This window comes from Mastigoproctus giganteus, chromosome 14, assembly GCF_048544385.1.
Source record: "Mastigoproctus giganteus isolate SK-2022 chromosome 14, ASM4854438v1, whole genome shotgun sequence".
Lineage (NCBI taxonomy): Eukaryota > Metazoa > Arthropoda > Arachnida > Uropygi > Thelyphonidae > Mastigoproctus > Mastigoproctus giganteus.
Window position 1 is genome coordinate 25,844,615 of NC_143588.1, and position 18,531 is coordinate 25,863,145.

Genomic DNA, 18,531 nt, shown 5'->3' on the forward strand with positions numbered 1-18,531 from the left:
TTCTTGGTAATAGTACCAAGGTTACCGTTTGATCTAGCGTATGTAGCACTGCTATGTAGTTCATTGTATAACAGTGAGGCGTAGAATTTTTTGCAGATGAAACTATAATTATTGGCGGCCTTGTCTATAGTAGTTATGATAAATATATCATAAATCGAACATATACGTTGATTAAGTTCGCTGTTGGTAAGTACCAGCCAATTATAGAAGGCCTCTAGTGGTAAATTATACTTGTATGCAAGTTTAAGGCAAAATTGCATAAGGTCAGAGTGTACTTGTTTGGTAATATAGTTGGCATTAGGACTAGTATTAGGTATAGAGGGCGCTATTATACTTTTGGTACATCCCAAACTTGGCTATTATTGGACAAATCTTAGGTGGTGCAATATATGCGGCAGTTATAAACGTCTAGTGCATTAGCTGCAGGCGTTTAGTTTTTTCCCGCCTTGGGCTATGGTAATGTAGATTCTTACATCCAAAAACTTAACATTTATTTGCATAAATAGTACTTCATTTTGGCTGACCCATAACTATAACGTTTTTTTTTTATTTATTTATTTTTTTAAGGTCCTTGCCACGGAAATCTCAGGAAATTAGGTGGCAGGACCTGCCAGAGTAAATAACTATAATACTGGTGTACCTGGTCTGCCTCCACGAGGCAGAGTGTGGACAACGTTGGGTCCCATTAGGGGCCCAGCGGCTAAATGACCAGAGGAACAACGGTACAGGACACTACACATGTACAAAATCCATACACTTTTAAACCTCTGGCATTGACAGTGTTCTGTTTCACACCCACAATGTATAGCCCGCGGAGTTGGGGGAAACCCCTGGTGCCGTTTGACACTAAACACACTACACTCTAATGTAGATTCTTTGATGGGAACATACCGGTTCTACGGCATTCCCTCCTTTGTTGTTTAAAGGCATTCCCTCCTTTGTTTTTTAACGCTTTACATAAAGTTCGCCACTACTTGATATTTTGACGTTGGATTTATAGTAAATTATCTTAGGAATTAGCCATTCCGTTTTTTTCTGTTTCTTTTCGCATTCTATTGATATATTTTACCGGCTCTAACTACTTAACCAGGATCCCTACTATTAGGGTCGGGAAGTTACACTCCCGGTTATATCCGATGTAATATCGATAAATTGCTTTTCCTTTTCTGTTTCACTTTTATCTATCCTCTTGCCTTATTTTTTCATAACCCACGAACTATTAGAGTAATTCGAGGGGGAGTGAGGTACTATTGCTTTAACTACACTGCTTTCCGTTCGCCTTTAGTTAGCTAATTTAGCCATTTTTCTGCAAATTGTTCAGCAAATATTAATAATTTCTCAGTTGTGCTTATAATGTTGCAGCGATCGGTCGGGCTAAATATCATCCAGCCTGTATTCTTACAAATTATGGTTAGACATACCCCTTTTTGGACGGCTAGATTTATACTGATTTATAGTCTTTACTATAACCTAATTTTAAATTAGATGAATTATCCATTATTATGGATATTTGGATTTGGCATACAGGCAGATGATAACAGAAACCGATGGCTCAGTCTAACACGGGTTGGTCATTTTGTTGGGGTTTAGTCCTCGACAAAGTCTCTTGCAAAATGGGTTCCCATGTAAGGCTTATTATGTTAATTAACCTAATATTTTATATTTTTCATGTATTTTTTCATGTATACTGGAGGTACGGTTGGCCAGTGGTTACATCGATTTTCAAACTATGGAGGTACTTACATTACACTATAACTTATCTAATTTGGACATATATATATATATATATATATATATATATATATTAAAGAAATTCTAAGTGTTGGCTTAAAGTAATTAATCGTGAAACAAAACAAAAATGCAATTAACTTTAGTTATTTGAATTTTGTGCAAACGCCGACCCACGAGAACAGTAGATGTAAATACAATTAAAAGAATTTGAGGGCACACTTCACGATTCACCACATAACAAATCATTATATACGCATCTTTTGAAACTGCTGCTGCATCTTTAAAGACATGGTGTATGATCAAATTATATGGTTCCAGGTAGACAGACAACTGTTACTGTAATCTTTGCCCCACTTACAAAGCTTACATGAGATCAAATGGCATTACAGTACGTTGATCCGATTTGGATGAATACATGTGCAACTTAGTGGAGGCAACCCAAAACATTTTTACCGTGCGGGCACACCATTATATCGCTGCTCCCTGATAATAACAACAAAGCGAAAAATTTAGTTTAAAAGAATTGATGTGACTGGCATCTGCCCCTGTAACGCTGCATTTGCATATGGTGCCCAAAGCCTTTAGCTGATCCTGCTCGCAGGTGTAGGGTATTACTGGTTGTGTGACACTAGTTGGTCAATATGGTTCTCTACTTGGGCTGCGTTGCATGAACTGCAGGGAGGTGCTTAAATGAATGTTTAAAATAAAAAGCCTTTTTCCCAGTTGAGAAGAACCTGAGGGATGTCGCGAAAAGACAATGTGATTATCAGTTCTTAAAAGGTAATAAATGGTGTGCGGTGATCCATGTGGGTACTAATGACTCTTCAAAACATAAACGAACTGGTGTCTTGGTCAAGACACTTAAGGTCATGCCGGAAAAATGTCGCAAGAAAAGACATTGTTCTTGTGTTTGCAATCTGCTTAGTCGTTGTTGTTTGGATTTTAGGAGCATTAGCAACTAAGGCCATATTGCTCCGGGATATGCAGTGATCATTCCCTGACCTTTCCGCATCCTCCGTATTTGGTGGTGACGAGCTCGAACCACAGTCTAATCAAGAAGCGTGTCGCACTGCTGCTTCTTTAACCAATTCTGCTTAGACATGATAGGAGAGAATATATGGTGAAAGCCTCGTGGATTATCTCCAAACATGGCGGACTGTGCAAATCATATGGGGTTAAATTTTTCTCAGAATAGCCTGCTATATAATAGAAAAAAAAATTGTTTGTAAAGATGGAATTCATTTGAACAGAGGAGGAAGTGCAAGAGTTTTTGCTGATGTCATTGAGGAAGTCCTAAGGGAAACTGCTAATTCGAGGGATTAGGAGAGTGACTGGAATGACCCATGTTAGTGACATACGCCAAAATCACACTTGCAGTCTCCCTGCGCGTATCTGTGTATGATTTGCGACAATCTTAAGCACAAAAATGAATACTTAATTTTAAGTTCAAAAACAACCAGCAGTTATAAAGTAAAAAGAAAATTGCGCTCACGCAACTATAAGGGATGAATCAAGGTTGTCAAAAGCCAAAAAAACGACGCAAATTATTTTTTTTTTATATAGTAATGCAAGGAGTATTGTACATAAATTAAATGAATTGGGGCTGTTGATTGTCAAACACTGATATAATCTGACTAATAAAGAAATGGAGCCATCCAAAGAAAAGGGATGAAGAATTTTATTTTTGGTGAATACAGCGCGTTCGGGAGGGTCGAAGTTGTGGGGGGGTGCTCCTTTTTATTTTTTTTAATCAAAAACTTTGAGGTGCCTATGGACCTTTCCATTAAGGCAAGTGTACCCCATTTTGTTTAAAACAATTAGCCGACAACTGTCTTCTTGCTATTCAAACTAAATTTACAATCACAGTGGAGAAAAATTCTATAGGAGGTTGAAGGTCAATAATTAGCAACCATCTCCTCTCATTTCGTGGCCTTTTCATTCATATCATTTTTCGTACTGACTGTTTACGCAAGCAGTACGTTTTTTAAACCATATATGCAGAACAGATACGAGTAGCTAGCGAATGACCCTCGACCCGACCACAGAAATTCTTCACTATGACTGCGCTTCATCACTTTCCTTCTCCCCTTCAAGGTACATTTTACGAATCAAATTATATTTTAAATAATTCACTAATTTCCAAAGTTAATACTGGACTTCAGTGTTATATCAGTTTAATTCGCATTCATGCTTTGTTTTAGTATATAAATATCAGCTTTCTAAAGTCTTAAAATGGTTGTCAAAAGAGTTCGGTAAACAGTTAATTCATTACACTATTCTCTCTCTCCACTACCTTTCACTACACTACTCTCTTACGAATTCATTCCACTACTGAGAAACTAGTTAAGAGATTGGTTTCTAGCGTTGACGCGGCATTGTCTTCGATATGCTGAAATGTTTCATTTCAGATTTACCCCTCTGTAAGAAAATTGGTAATTCTCGTGAAAAGCTAGAGATATTTAAAATACTTTGCTGCAAAATTTAGCATCCTTCCTTACTAAGGAAGTTCATCTCGCGTATGCTGACAACTAAGGTTGTCAGCATGAGGTGGAATGGAAGGACCTTATTGAGGGCAGTGATATACATTTTTCAACCAGTGTCCTGCCAAATGTTCCACCAAAAGTGAGCACATATATAATTTGATGCACTTTAAAATAAAAATGAAAATTGGTGCAGTACATATATACTGAAACCATATTCTCATGATGTAATTTGGATATTTTTTTTCTGGTCACGAATACAGAAGTTATTTTCTTTATATACACTGAAAACGGATGTTGTTATTAGCTTTTAGGATGGATCATCAGCGACTTTGACCATATTTCTTCGTTGTGTTGCAGATGTCTGTACAAGTGTACCACGTACAGATCGTATCATGTTTAAGAGCCTATTTGTATGGTATGGGATGGAAAACCTGAAATAACTCACATGGAAAAACATTAAAGTTTTATTTTGTAATCTTTCTTAAAAAGGATTGCAAGACACTGATATCGAAAAGGCAAAGCGTTTTAGGATGTGCATAATGTAATAACGATTAAAATTTTACAGAAATTAATAATTATTGTGAAATGTGCTTTCATTCAATTATTGCCGTTTTCGTTTTCACTTCGAACCTTTACACAGTTATTCCTTTTCTCCTCCATTTTTAATTCTCAAATTCTTTTAAATACCCCCAGACCAATTTTTATTATAACAGTTTAAAAATAAATAATGCAACCATCATTATGTACTCGCTAATAAGTTTATTTTCTCTGCTGTTCTAATTCAAACCTTTTTTTCCCCCCATTCTCATGACTGCTTCTCATCTCTTTTACTTAAATATTTCCAGTCAGCCTCTTGTATATTTGCTCACTCTACCGCGCTTCTGTCTGCTTAATCTCCTTTCGTCTTTCACTGCCTTCGCTACTATCAGTAATCTACTTGTGTTTAGTAATTCATCTCTAAACTCGGTTATTCATTTTGAATTTTTCATAGGATGATCTTTTTTCTTTTCTTTGATTAATTCAATATTTATAAATATACCAATTAGATAAAATGAAGCGCAGGTAATTAAATAAAAAAAACTAGAAAAAAAGGATTTCTTTTCGTACTTGGAAGTAATGGTAACTTACAATAATACAATCAGACGTTCTTCAATTAAAAAACAATTTCTCGAAAAACAAATGTAAATAATTTGCTGAATATGACTGTACCCTTACCTCCAGTAATTTAGGCAAAGTGTCTGCGTAATAAAACTCCATCATTCCATTAGCAGCATGCAACTGTTGTACATAAGCATTATGCATATCGTAGTACTCGGGCAAATGCTCATGGTTTCTGGTTGTTACTAACTTGCGGCATGCCTCACTGTAGTCCTGGTGGCACTGAAAGTTATACAAAAAGAAAATACATAATATATCAGCCGTTAAGGAATGTTTAATACGATAATGTTTTCATCAAGTATTTCGAAAATGTAGTTCTATCAATTTCGTTAATTATAAATGCACGCACAAGCTTTAGTAAGCGGATGTAAAACCAAAACATATTGCCCTACTCCATTCGGATACACTTCTTTTTCGAGTTAACATTTTTATTTTATACCTGTACAGCAGAGTGCCAATAACAAGATAGGCAATAAATAAATGGGCAAGGATTAAAATTAGCACTAAATATACATACTAATTTTCTGTATTGTAATTAACAACTAGAAATATTTTCAACAGAAGTAGTATATTCAATTAGAAGGGAAGATCAAAAACGGAGAAAATAATACACAAAATAACAAGTCTAGAATCATGAATTCAAAATTAGAGATCAATATAGAGAAAACGAATTAAATACTGCTATTTTTAAACCAGGTGGTTTAACCCAGAGATATGGATGAACAAAGTTTCAAAAAAAAATTAAAATAGGAAAATACAGCCGAGATTTCTTTTCATGCTGGAATTCCGATAAATTCCAAAATATGGAACTAATGAATGGTTCACGAAGTTGCCTGTTTGGCAGCAGTGATAAAGCTTGGTGGCTGAGGTATTTTGGTTAATTCCTCCTCCGACGCAGCAGTCAATTCATTTACTGATTTTATTTTATTTATTTATTTTTTACAATACGCGCGTGTTTGCCTACCTCAAAGCCAACTTTCCAGTTCATTCCAAATTGGGAGATCGGAGCTCCGAGGAAATTCTGCACGGCATTTACTGTTCGGTGACGATGGTACAAACCAAACTAAGAGAAAAATAAAGGCGGCGACAGAATCTATGCCAAACTTCACGGTTCAACGTGTCCCGGGAATCTGCTAGACCCAAACACAGCCATCAGATCTGAAAACTGTGTATCAGAACACAACTTTTCAACGTTCCAGAGACAAATTACAATGGGTTGCGCACCAAGAAAATCAAATCTACGCTACGCATTGCATGCCCTGATGTTTGATTTGCTGCATATCTTCTGTAAAATCCAATGCTGTGAATCTCCCTAGGTATCATTATTCTACTAATAATAGTTCTTGTTTCCTCCCTGAACTTTTCCTACACAGATTTTGAAGAGAACCAACAGGATTCTGCGTACTACTGTTCTGAGCTAGCGTAATCACCAAATCCGTCTGTTCATGCAATAATGCGAACGGACTGATTGCTAATGTGGCAGCCTATGACGACTCACAGTTGAAAATCGGGAAGCTCAGCGCTTCACTCGTTGCATTAATCTACTGTGAATGCACTTGCTTTTATACCTGTTCCTAAGCGGATAGCAGGAATGTTTTATATTTCCTAATCCAAATCCTATTCATATGCAGGCGGTTTTGTATCTGTATTTTGACTTAAAAATTATCCAAGTATCATTTTGACTAAAACTTTTAAAATCTAAAACGGATGCTGCATTGAAAGACTCAGTTTTCTGAGTGGAGACATTCAACCCTGTACACACACAGTCCTCGCTCTTAATACAGCTTACAATATTAAAAGCAATCCATTTCCCAATTATCATTCATGACAAATGATAATGCTATTACAAAAAATCCTGTTATTATATTGCCAAATTTCACAGAAATGAAATTCGATGAGGTTTGATTCAATTTTATCAGCACCTCTCTACAAACATTAAAATTTTAGAAACATGATAAACCCTAGCTGTAATGCCATTATGGCAAAAGTACCTAAAAAAACAATGCTTACTTCCAACCTTTCATATAATCGATATTACTGATTCGGGAGCAAGAACAGAATCAACTGAAATTTTATTATACCTGTACATTGCAACTGTATTTTAAACTTCTGTGGCTATATCCATTGCAATTTCGTGTACGATAGAGCACAAAACTTTTCTTCCTATAGATAGAACAAAGAAGGAACTCGTGATTTAGTACGTGTCTCCATCACGTTCGTGACGAGTGAAGTCTTCCTATACCTAGATTAGTTCTGCAGTGAATTATGGTTGGAAGAATGCGGACACGTATTCAGTACTACGCATCGTACTAGCAAGATCTACTAAATTAAACACGTTCAAGTAACGTATCCTGTAAGGACGAAGAGAAACACTGAAAGTAAGATGCACATAAGAAAATAATCACCGCTAAAATAAACACAGGCTTGTTCAATTAAATCTTATATATTGTTTCGAATGCTTTGAAGACATTTCAAATTTTCATGTAAAACCATTTGATAAGACGTTTTTATCGTTTAGAAAAATATTTTACATTTATACTCGATTGAAAGGATTTCTGTTAGTCCCTAGCACGGCCGGAGGTTGAGAGCGTGTAGCCTTGCCCTTCCCCTGGATGAAAGGGCAGGCTATTTGATTAAAAAGATGAGGGCTGCGCACCGCAATAATCTAGTACTCCCGGGGGAGGAGGTTGGTGGAAGAGAGGAGGCAATGACTCCTATAGGGTCCGTGTGGATAAAGGAAGCCAGACAGCAATAGCGGCAAAAAAACTAATGTTCTTCTTAAATTATATTAGATTAAACTAGATGTAATAATTTTATTTTTATGTATTTGCTTGCATTGCAAGTTAAGTTTCTTGTAAATTTTACTTTTGTGTTCATGACAAACTAACGCATTAAAGCCACGAATATGTTTACTGAAATGGTCATGTTGACTAACGATGTTTCTCTTTGTCGAACATAGAGCTACCACGACATCATACAACCATAAGCAGAAAAACCGTTAAGTACCGAAAATAAGTTTGCAAAACTAGCCGGAGAAAATTGTAACATCCAAATATAACTAAGGACACTATCATGAGGTTGTGTAACCCAACTGTTCTCTAGAACAACGAATTCATAGTACTTTTGTCCCTCCCTATAATGCTAGGTCATGTTACATTGTGCATTAGAGAGCCTCTTTTTTGTACGTATGTAAGTACGTGTAGGTGAGAAAACTCGGTTTGTAACTTATATCATCGATCTCATATTCTGGAGATACTTTACACGAGCTGGCGTGGTATTAAACAACAAAATACTGCTCAAATGGACAAGTATATTGCTTTTTCTTTAAAGTATGCTACTACTCGAACCCGGTTTTCGACTTAGATGAAATTAATGTGAAAAAAAAAAAAAAAAAAAAAAACCATTTGGACCAGGTATATAAAATTACATACGTGGACTAGTAAACCTCAAGAGATAATCTTGACCATCAAGTCCAAAGATGAAACACAATGAAAACTCTAATGATAACGAATACCTGAATCCACAATTCCTAAAATCTAATAAGAATTAAAGCCAGGATTTTTTTGATGTGAAAACATCTATGGTGGCACCTATGAATTAAAACCAATCGGTAACGAAATTTTATTACGGAAATGATGCAAATGACGCCAATTCCTATTAGCTGGCTGTTAGATTTTAAGTGACGTAACTTCCTAAATGGCGCTAACGATACTAACTCGGTCATTAACATTGATTCGGTAGAGTAAGTAGCGGGCGTGAGAATAAAACGTTGCATCGTTCATACTAAGAGACGGAAATGATGTCATTTCCTAAATGAGGCTAACTCAGTCACTAACGTAAGAAGCGGGTAGTAATATTATGCAAGAATAAAAGCTTCAAAACCACCGAAGAAGGCCACTCGTGTCAACAAAAGAACAAGTTCCAAAACACAGAGAACGAAAATAAGTGCAGAGTTTAATAAAATCTGCTTCTCAAGATTTTAATCAACATTAACCTTCTAAGTAGCGTAAGTAAGTACAGTAGTTGATATAAGCAAAACACGTTACATAGTTCATAATTTCGGTGGCTGTTAGATATTATTCGCTGTTCGATTAAACCATTTAAAAATTTAAACGGTTTTCATTTAAGAACGCAACAATAAAACAATCACTTTAATAAACAACAATCATTTCTCGCAGTAGTTTTTGGTTATGATGTCATACTAGCCTACAAATGGATTTCGCTAACTATTGAATTGTAAAAATACCAAATCTAATTTCAGTTAACAACCTATAAGAGTATTTCGAATATGGCTAAAAACTCCAGCTGAGCGTTATCGAGAGAATTATGCAAGAAGTTATTGTTGTTTTTTGAAGTGACTACCTTTATTTCTCCTAAAATTTCCAACTGCAGACATTAATGACTATGCAGGCTTCTAATACTTGTCGAGCATCTCTCAAAAATGATGCTATTCCACCTCGATTGGATTTCGTGACCCAGCGGCTCATTTCTCCTCGTATACGATTCATGCAAATTAAAATACTAAGACATGGTTTCTGCCAAGCTGAATTTTGGGCCAAATTATAAATGTTCATATAAATGTTAATTCGATGGTTAATTATCGGAGAATAGATGACGATTATTGCGTTAACGTGTAGGAGCATTCTTCGATGAAGACATGGAACACAATGATGCTCGTGATGAAATGAGTGAAGCTGTACCTATTGAAGAAAGGTTAGTCGCTCAACAACAAATTTTTGTGGAGTTATGACAAATGACGTAGCCGAGTTGTCAGGAGCGCGAGTGCAGTAGCACATGCTCTTTGAGTGGACCGGGGTTAAGCTCGTAACTACTAAATACGATTAACGTTTGTTTTGATTGATTTATTGTAAACTCCATTGATCTGGTGGTCGTGCTTGGGTATAAACAAGGGAAAAAAATATTTGCGAATAGCTCCTGGTGAACGAAATGTTCCACGAAGTTTACTTTTTGACGAACATGCCGAAGAATTGCCCTATCCTAGCATTCGCCTTGGTCCATATTGAGAGTTGACAGGTAATTTAAAAGTTACACCGTTTATGATGGCAACGATTGAACTTCGTTATTCAGAGCGGTGTGGAGTGATGCTTTATCATATTCTTTACATGGCCATGAAAATAATGAGACTAATATCTCGGAATTCGTTAATAGTTGCTTTTAAATAGGACGGAAAAGACGGCTTACCAATGAACAAATACAATCTCGAGAATACGTTAATAACTGCATTGAAATCAATTTAGCGTTTTTGAAATTGATTCCTATTTCAACTTATTACTGGACACAATGTAAAAGAGGTCTGTTTGCGATGATCAGACACTTGGGTAAAGGGACGTTCTTCTTAATTTTGAGCGCTAAGGAAATCGGCTGGCCTAAATTGCTAAAAATTTTATACAAATTAAAAAAAAAACGACGATCCGGATATCCCTGAAGAGCAAGCAGAAGCTCTTCATTTTATGGAAAATGCGACATTAGTTATAATGAAAATGAGGCAACATGTGCGATTCATTTTAATAAACTTGTGGATTGTATTTTAACTTGTACTTCCGTCTAAGCGTTTCAGTCCATTTCGAAAATATTACGTCGTTAACTATTTTAAACGGATAGAATTTATTTCAACGTCGTGGCAGTCCACATACTGACATTCTTTTGTGGCTCAATAATGCTCCTAAAGAACCGGAATGGAAAACAGAATGAAAGCAACAATAGCTATGATAAATCGGCTCGGGTCCGTTTCTGCTGCAAAATCTTCTGGTAATATTAAACTCCAAACTCATAAACATAGTTTTACTTGTTTATGAGTTTGGAAGCCCCATTTAGACCATCACGATCTACAATGATTTTAATTCCCATGCCAAATACAAGAAATTGTGGAAGAATCTAGAAGACAAGAAATACACTAGCATCGATCACTTCTTTAAAGAATATTGCATTCATTCGGAATCATATTATATCGATTTATTTCGACCTGGTATTACTCGGCCAAGAGAGTCTTTCTGAAAGGAGAACATCATCAAAAATGGCATAACCACTTCAATCCTTTTGTATTTAGCGTTTTAAAATGTAACATGGACATTCAATTCATCACGGAAGAATATTCTTGCGCTGCTTATGTTGTCGAATACGTAAATAAGACCAATCGCGGGATTAGCAATTTACAGCATAAGATCCTTGAAATTATGAACGAGTATCCTGATTTTGACATCATTGAAATTACAAGAAAATTAAGCATTGACATGCTCATCTTTGTCGAAATTACCAGTCAAGAGGCTGTTTGGTATTTACTTCGTCATCGATATCCGAGAGTTCAGTTGTTGTAACTTCTGTTACGCCGAGCGACGGCGTAACAGAAGTCGAAAAGAAATGGAACGAGAAAACATGGGTGACGATTCTACGGACGGTTGGAAAGATAATTGGTTTGATAAATACGAGAAAAGGATGATGAGGAACAAGTTCAAAGGGTGCCGGAATTGGTAACGACATCTTTGCCCTTCAACCGGTAATTAGCGGGCTCACGCCCTCTACTCACTACCGAATCAACGTTAGTAACTGAATTGACGTCATTTAATAAGTCACGTAATTGCGTCATTTACGTTTCATATTTTCGTCAAAAATGTTTTCAAATAAAATATATCTTTCGTGCGTACACACACGCGGTTTTTTTTTTTTTTAATAACATTAATTTTAGACGTACTTCCTCTCCAAACAAACCAAACAAGATTTGTGATTCTCTGCACCTTTTGAGAAGCTTGTCAGATCCTAAACGCCATTTCTCCACCTACAAAAACATTTAAATAGAAGCAGAAGCGCTCTGTTTTAATTCCTATAAACAGTTCTTAAAGGCTCCAAATCCCTTTGGAACACTATTCCCGCTATAGGAAACCACCGGAAACTAAAAATTAATGACATTACATTAAGTACATACAAAACTACGTAGGAACATAGCAAATCCTCTGTTTTCATCAACATGAGATCTGAATTGAAGCTAATTTATAATTTGAACTGATTCTTCTAAATAGTGATTATACGGAGCTTATATTGTATTATATAGTTATTATATAACATGATACAACGCATTGAGATAATATGGAAACCGTTCACTGAGTTATTACCAGTTCCGCTGACCAATGCATGAACGTTGAGGGAAGTGAATATGGATTTGCGCTTTCCTCCTCCTCTGTAGGCTGAATCTCTGGACCATAGATCCAAATGAATGTTGGCGGAGTTCAGCGTGCCGATGATGATCTTTGGAAAGTGCTGCTCGAAGGTTGAAAGCTTCTGCAAGTTAGTACAGAGCACAAGATCAAGGTGTGTTTGTTTCAATTGCGGTCTCCAGGGTTTCCTCTATATACTACTGTAGCATCTGAAAAAGTGAAGGCCGGCAAGTGTATGTATGTAGGTGTCTAAGTATGTGTCTAGTTATGTTGAGTGCCGGCACTGGCAACTTTGCAGCCAAGAAGCAGGGGACACCTGGTCCCATGCCCACCAACCTTGGCCATGAGGAGGCGCGCCACGGTTCACTTTCTAGCTTAGACTCTTACTGGGGCAAGCTTGGGAGTCCCAAGGGAAAGGAAGTGGGGATAAGAATTGAAGAATGGTGATTGGAAGGGATGGGGAGGTTGGATAGAAGGTAAGGGGAAGAGATAGACCTCCCATGAAACAGAAGAGAGAAGTTTACAATAGTGTATAGAGTGAAAAAAAATACAAATAAAAAAAATAATAAAATAAAAAAAATAAATAAATAAAAAAAAGAACCTATATGCAATGCTTACTATTAGCTAAGTGAGTACGATCACCACTTCTGGGGAACTTAATCAGAAAACCAAATCTATAAATAACACTTCATTACATTAATTAACACCATTTCAAAAGTATTACTATAGTCCACGGCAACCAGACATACTTGTCCAGTCATTGTACAAGACTCAACCACTTTGCCTCAAATTTTTGTTTTTTTGATGCTATGATTAATCTTGATCACTACCAGATTTCAGCATTAAACACAGAAGGCAAATGGCAAGGCGCTATCCATGTACAAACATATGTAGCACCCTGTCAGCGTTTTACAATTCAATATCATATTTACAACATGCATAGCCAACTGTTCCTCTGTACACAAAATCGCTATTAATATCGTGATAGTCTTTACAAGTCACATTTTGACAGGAACCACACTCTGGTCAAGAACGACTAAACCAACAGACAATCTCTCTGTTAATTCTACTAAATCCAATTTTATATTTATAGCAAATAATCTATAAAACACAACATCATTACCATCGTGGAACCAACATATTTACTTAAAAAAAGTAAACTAAGGACTTATTTACAGAAAACATATTTAATAGACAAAAAAGCATAATAGTTCTTGTCCTTGAACACAAACTCTGGATTACTTGGCATCACCCTTTACAGATCAACTCCAATTAGTCTCTTCCTACGCAATTCATCAAACAATTTTTGCTTCTTATGCAAACAATTTATCTGCAAAATTACAAAAAGCTAGGAATTTCTTTATCATTGACAAAACATGGTAGGTCATCTTTATTGTACACTTCTGTAAGAAGCTGCAGATTATTTCTTAAGTCTGTATAGAGATAGCAGTTAAATATTAAATGCTCCATGGTCTCAGAAGCACCACACTAACATAATGGAGAGGCAGCCAACCCCACAGTGAACAATTTGGAGTTCAAGCTGCCATGCCCTGTTAGAAGAAAAGATACATTCAGACCTGGGCAAAACCAGGCCAACCGTTGCTTGGCAAATTCTAATATGTTAGGAATGTAACTAAAAGTAACTCTACCAACTTCTGCATTGGACCAAGTTAATTGCCAACTGTTAACAAACTCTTCTAATTCTACAATTATCATCCTTAGTTGGCATGCCTAAATTAATTGAATAGTTGCTCACCCTTGCAGGCAGAGCTTTCCGACGATAATATTGTAAGTAGTGGTACATAACTTCATATTGAATAGGAAGTTTTCCACTCAGTACTTGGAGTTCCATTGTCGACGCTGTTCTGCAATTTCTTGTGATTGCAAGAAGAAAGAAATGTTGTGCTTGAGTCAAATACTTCAAGACTAAACAGTTATTAACACGATAACCCCATGCACCTGAAGCATAACCAATTATTGGTATAAAAATACACTCGTAGTATAACTTTAAAGTTGTGGATTTAATTCTCCAGACATTTTAGTTATTCTCTGTCAACAGAAATCTGTAGTTTTTACACTACACCAACCATCAAGGTCTCCCAAGATTTCGTTCGCACGTTCTTCAAGTTCCCTACGAGACTCTCCAAAAACAAATATACGGTCAAGTCGTCTGCATATGCCGCCTTCAAAATTTTGTCGCGCTGTACCCCGAGCCACCCTTCAAGAACCACATTCCAGCAGACCGGTCCTAGGACTGATCCCCGAGAAACAGCACGAGTAAGCGAACAGACATCAGAATACACCACTAGGCTACGACCATGGAAATAATCAGAAACTAGACGATAAAGGGGAGCAGACACCTCGGCCTCCCTGAATCTCGCCAGGACACTTTGCCACCATAAGGTGTCAAAGGCCCCTTTGAAGTCCACAAAGAGGCTGAGAACATACTTGGAATCCGCATTTGAGACCGAATCCATTACATACTTTATAGCATCAACAGTTGAACAGCCTTTTGAGCGTTTACTTGTAAATTTTTAGCCTTATAATATTTCATAAATCTAGTTACAATAACCTTTTCTAAAACCTTGCCTAGCACTGGTAGTAATGCAATAGGATGATAGGTGGAAGGAACATTGAGGGGTTTGTCAGGATTTTTAACCAGAATTTTAAGACTGGTTTGCTTCCAGGGAGTTAGTAAACGCCCATCAGCCAAACAGGAATTAAGAAGATTAACAATTAGTTGTGGTTTGATTGTCCAGATTCTTTTTAATATTGCAACTTCAAGTAAATCTAAGCCTGGACATTTATGTCCAGGCTTAGATTTACTTGAATCAATAGCTGTGCCAATTTCAAGATTAGTAAACGGGTCCTCATCAGTTAATCCAGAATACATCAAGTGCTCCATCCTTAAATTTGTTTGTTCCGTACTCTCTGGTACACAAATGTCTTGGCAAATAATGCCATCCAATATTGCATTCATCGACTCTGTCCAAGAAAGAGTCTCGTGCCCATCAGCCAAGATAGACGAAACGATCTCACCAAGGTGCAATTTCTCCGCTACAGTTTTGTAAGCAAGTCCACATGGTTTATCCTTTAGTGTCAATTTAACCCGTTGTTACCAAGCATTCTTCTTTTCTCTTTAAATTTGATTAAAGTAGGTCCGCCTGGCCAGCTTGTAGAGGTCACCCAGACGGTCCACCTCAACCCTTGCCCTATTATTTCTCTTGGCACGCTGGTAGTTACGCCGAGCAGTTTTCAATTCATTTCTCAGATTTGTGAGATTCTGAGACCACCAGGTTTCTGTTTTCTGATTCTGTTTTCTCTTTTTCTTTGTGAGAGAGGCATCACAGACCAACCTTATTAGATCATTTACGGCTTCCACCTGCTCCATTGCCGGCAGTTGCCCAATTCTCTCGATGTTATCAGCCGTGGCTTCTACGCATAGCCTGCTCTCAAAAGTTTCCCAGTTTGCACCCTGAGTCCTGTACCTTGGAAAATCGTACGAGTTCCTTCTTGCCGTACAGCCTGAATCCATAACAACTTCAAACGTTATAGGGTTATGGTCACTTACTGACCATGCAGTTCTAACTTGCCAGTTTCTTATGTTTTATATCACCGTGATATTTATGGATTGACCAGATGCTGAGACAAAAGTAGGAGGGGAGCCCTACAGTGTTCCAAAGATGTAAATTCTTAGTTAGGATTAACTCCTCTAATAACTCGCCTTTTTGATCTGTAAAGTGACTGTTCTATAATGTAGATGCAGCATTTGCATCCATACACATAATAACTCTTCTACCTGCCAATCTGTGGAGAATATCCTCTACATAATTTAGGTAAGGTTCGATCTATTGTCGTTGAGAGCATTGAAAATACAGTACAATGAAACAAAATACACCTGCCCAAACGTACCCTACAGACAGGCACAGGCAGAATGTGTGGAGCACAGGCTTGTTATCTTTGTGACAATTATGCCTGGATCAACTATAACCAGGGCTGCCCAAACCCTAGCCACAGCGTTCCTGCCACTTCCAGTAGTTTCAGTATTAGATTGTGCAATTTTTGATGATAATGGTAATCCCTTTACAACTCCTTTATATGAATACACTTCCTGAAGGGCTAAGATTTGGATATCGTGGTTAGAGATTTTTCTAGTTTAGTCATTAGAGATCGCGATCGACATTTGACAGTAAAATTGCAAAACTTTAATTGGTTCGCTAGTGTTATGATTTATATTGCGATTAAATGTAATTAGTACGAGACTTGATCATCTCTTGCGCGTGTATATACTCAGGACAGCCGTTGTCACGGTAGGAATAATCTGCCTTCTTCTTGCGCATTTTACAGTTGGAGGACAAGTTGCAGGAGAAGCCTTGTCAGGACAAGACTCAATCTGGTGCCCCTGATTGCCACAGTGCCCACAAGTATATTCAAGGTTGATGGCAATTACGTGCAGAGAGCCCGTAACCGAGGCATTTAAAGCATTGTGATGCTATAATAAAATCCTTCACTCCATGTGATGCCCATCCAATATATACATGATTACCAGTATTTAATAGAATTTTCTTAATGTTGGCAGGAATTTTAATGACCCAGTGAAAGTTACTCTTAGTTTTAGACTTAATTTTAAATCTAACCTTGACATATTTGAGTTCGTCACAAGTTATACTGTAATCGGCAAGGTTTTTATCGTATAAGTCCTCAAGAAGATCATTATCAGTGATCTCTTTATTAACGTCATATATTATAAGAGTGGGATTCAATTTCTTAGGAAGATCCACATTTAAATTGTGATTCTTAAACTTACTACACTTCTTTAGTTTCTCAAGATCATTATTAGAGGCAGCCTCAATTACAATACCTCTAACCTTTTATTGATTTTTATCTTAATTCTCTTCAATTCTGATTTAAACTCCTTTGTCACCATTTGTTTCATCTCGTCACTTGTTTTGAGTTCACTTTTGTCATCAGCATGCACTAATACCGCGTGTCTGGTTTGTGTCCCGGAGGGGATCGCACTCACATTAACCTGTTTGCCTACACCATAAGCAGCTACACCAGCATAGCTAGCTGCTGAAAGTTGAGCAGGCAATGTTTTACATGCAATTTCAGTTTTTAGCTTTCCATTCTCAATGGTTAGTTCATGTAACATGCGTTCCATGAAATTCCATACCTTGCCAACCTCGGCAATCATGGAAGGGGTAACCGTAGTCCCATTCTTAAGAAAGTTAAATAAACTATTCTTCAGAGCAAAAACGTAATCAAGAACAGCAGAGCTATCTAAATGGATGTGTCTCATTATTCTGACCATTATCAGTTACTTTTGTCCTTTCTTGAACCAGTGCAAGTGGGGGAAAATGTTGCCCTAAAATATCAACAATATTGATAGAAGGGTCCTGGGAATCCGCCAGTCCAGCTTCCGCCAGTTGCGGGACAACGGTCAAATCCCCTGGCATGGAAGATGAGCAATTTCCGTCAGACATAGTTACTAAGATGTACAATAATTATACATAAGTTAGACAACTCTTAAAACATCTTCAATAAACAATAATACAGCTCATTCTAATTATATAACATTTAAGGCATTTATGCTATAATTATTATATATTTATGACGCCATCTGTTAGATCACAACAATATTCTATCCAATTGTTATTTGAGATTAGAGTTAGTAATAAAGTGGCTTACTGCATCAAGGCTGGTGTCACCAATCAGAGGCAGTCGTGGTGGTCACGTGATCAATGTGGCAAACAAAAGTCTTTGTTTACTACCACGGGGCGGCAATGGCTGCCTCCATAGGTACATAATTATAGGACAAAATTTACAGCTACAAAAAAACTAGTTTGTGTGAGCCAATCATCTACATAATAACATGAATCACTATTGCTAGTCAAGAATAGTTCACTGCACCACTCAAGTTTTAAAATAAGCAATATCAAGGTGATCCACAACAAAAAATTGCAATGTTAACAACAGCCAAATCTATATAA

General features: G+C 37.0%; 1 protein-coding gene across 2 annotated transcripts in view; it reads right to left on the bottom strand.

Annotated features, from left to right (window-relative positions):
- Stacl (SH3 and cysteine-rich domain-containing protein) overlaps positions 1 to 18,531 on the bottom strand; it is an 876,542-nt gene that overhangs the window by 536,708 nt on the left and 321,303 nt on the right. For both annotated transcript variants that reach the window (XM_090388808.1, XM_090388807.1), the window contains exon 5: positions 5,430 to 5,594. In XM_090388808.1, coding sequence (XP_090244934.1) covers positions 5,430 to 5,594 — 165 coding nt within the window. The remainder of the gene's footprint in view (positions 1 to 5,429; positions 5,595 to 18,531) is intronic.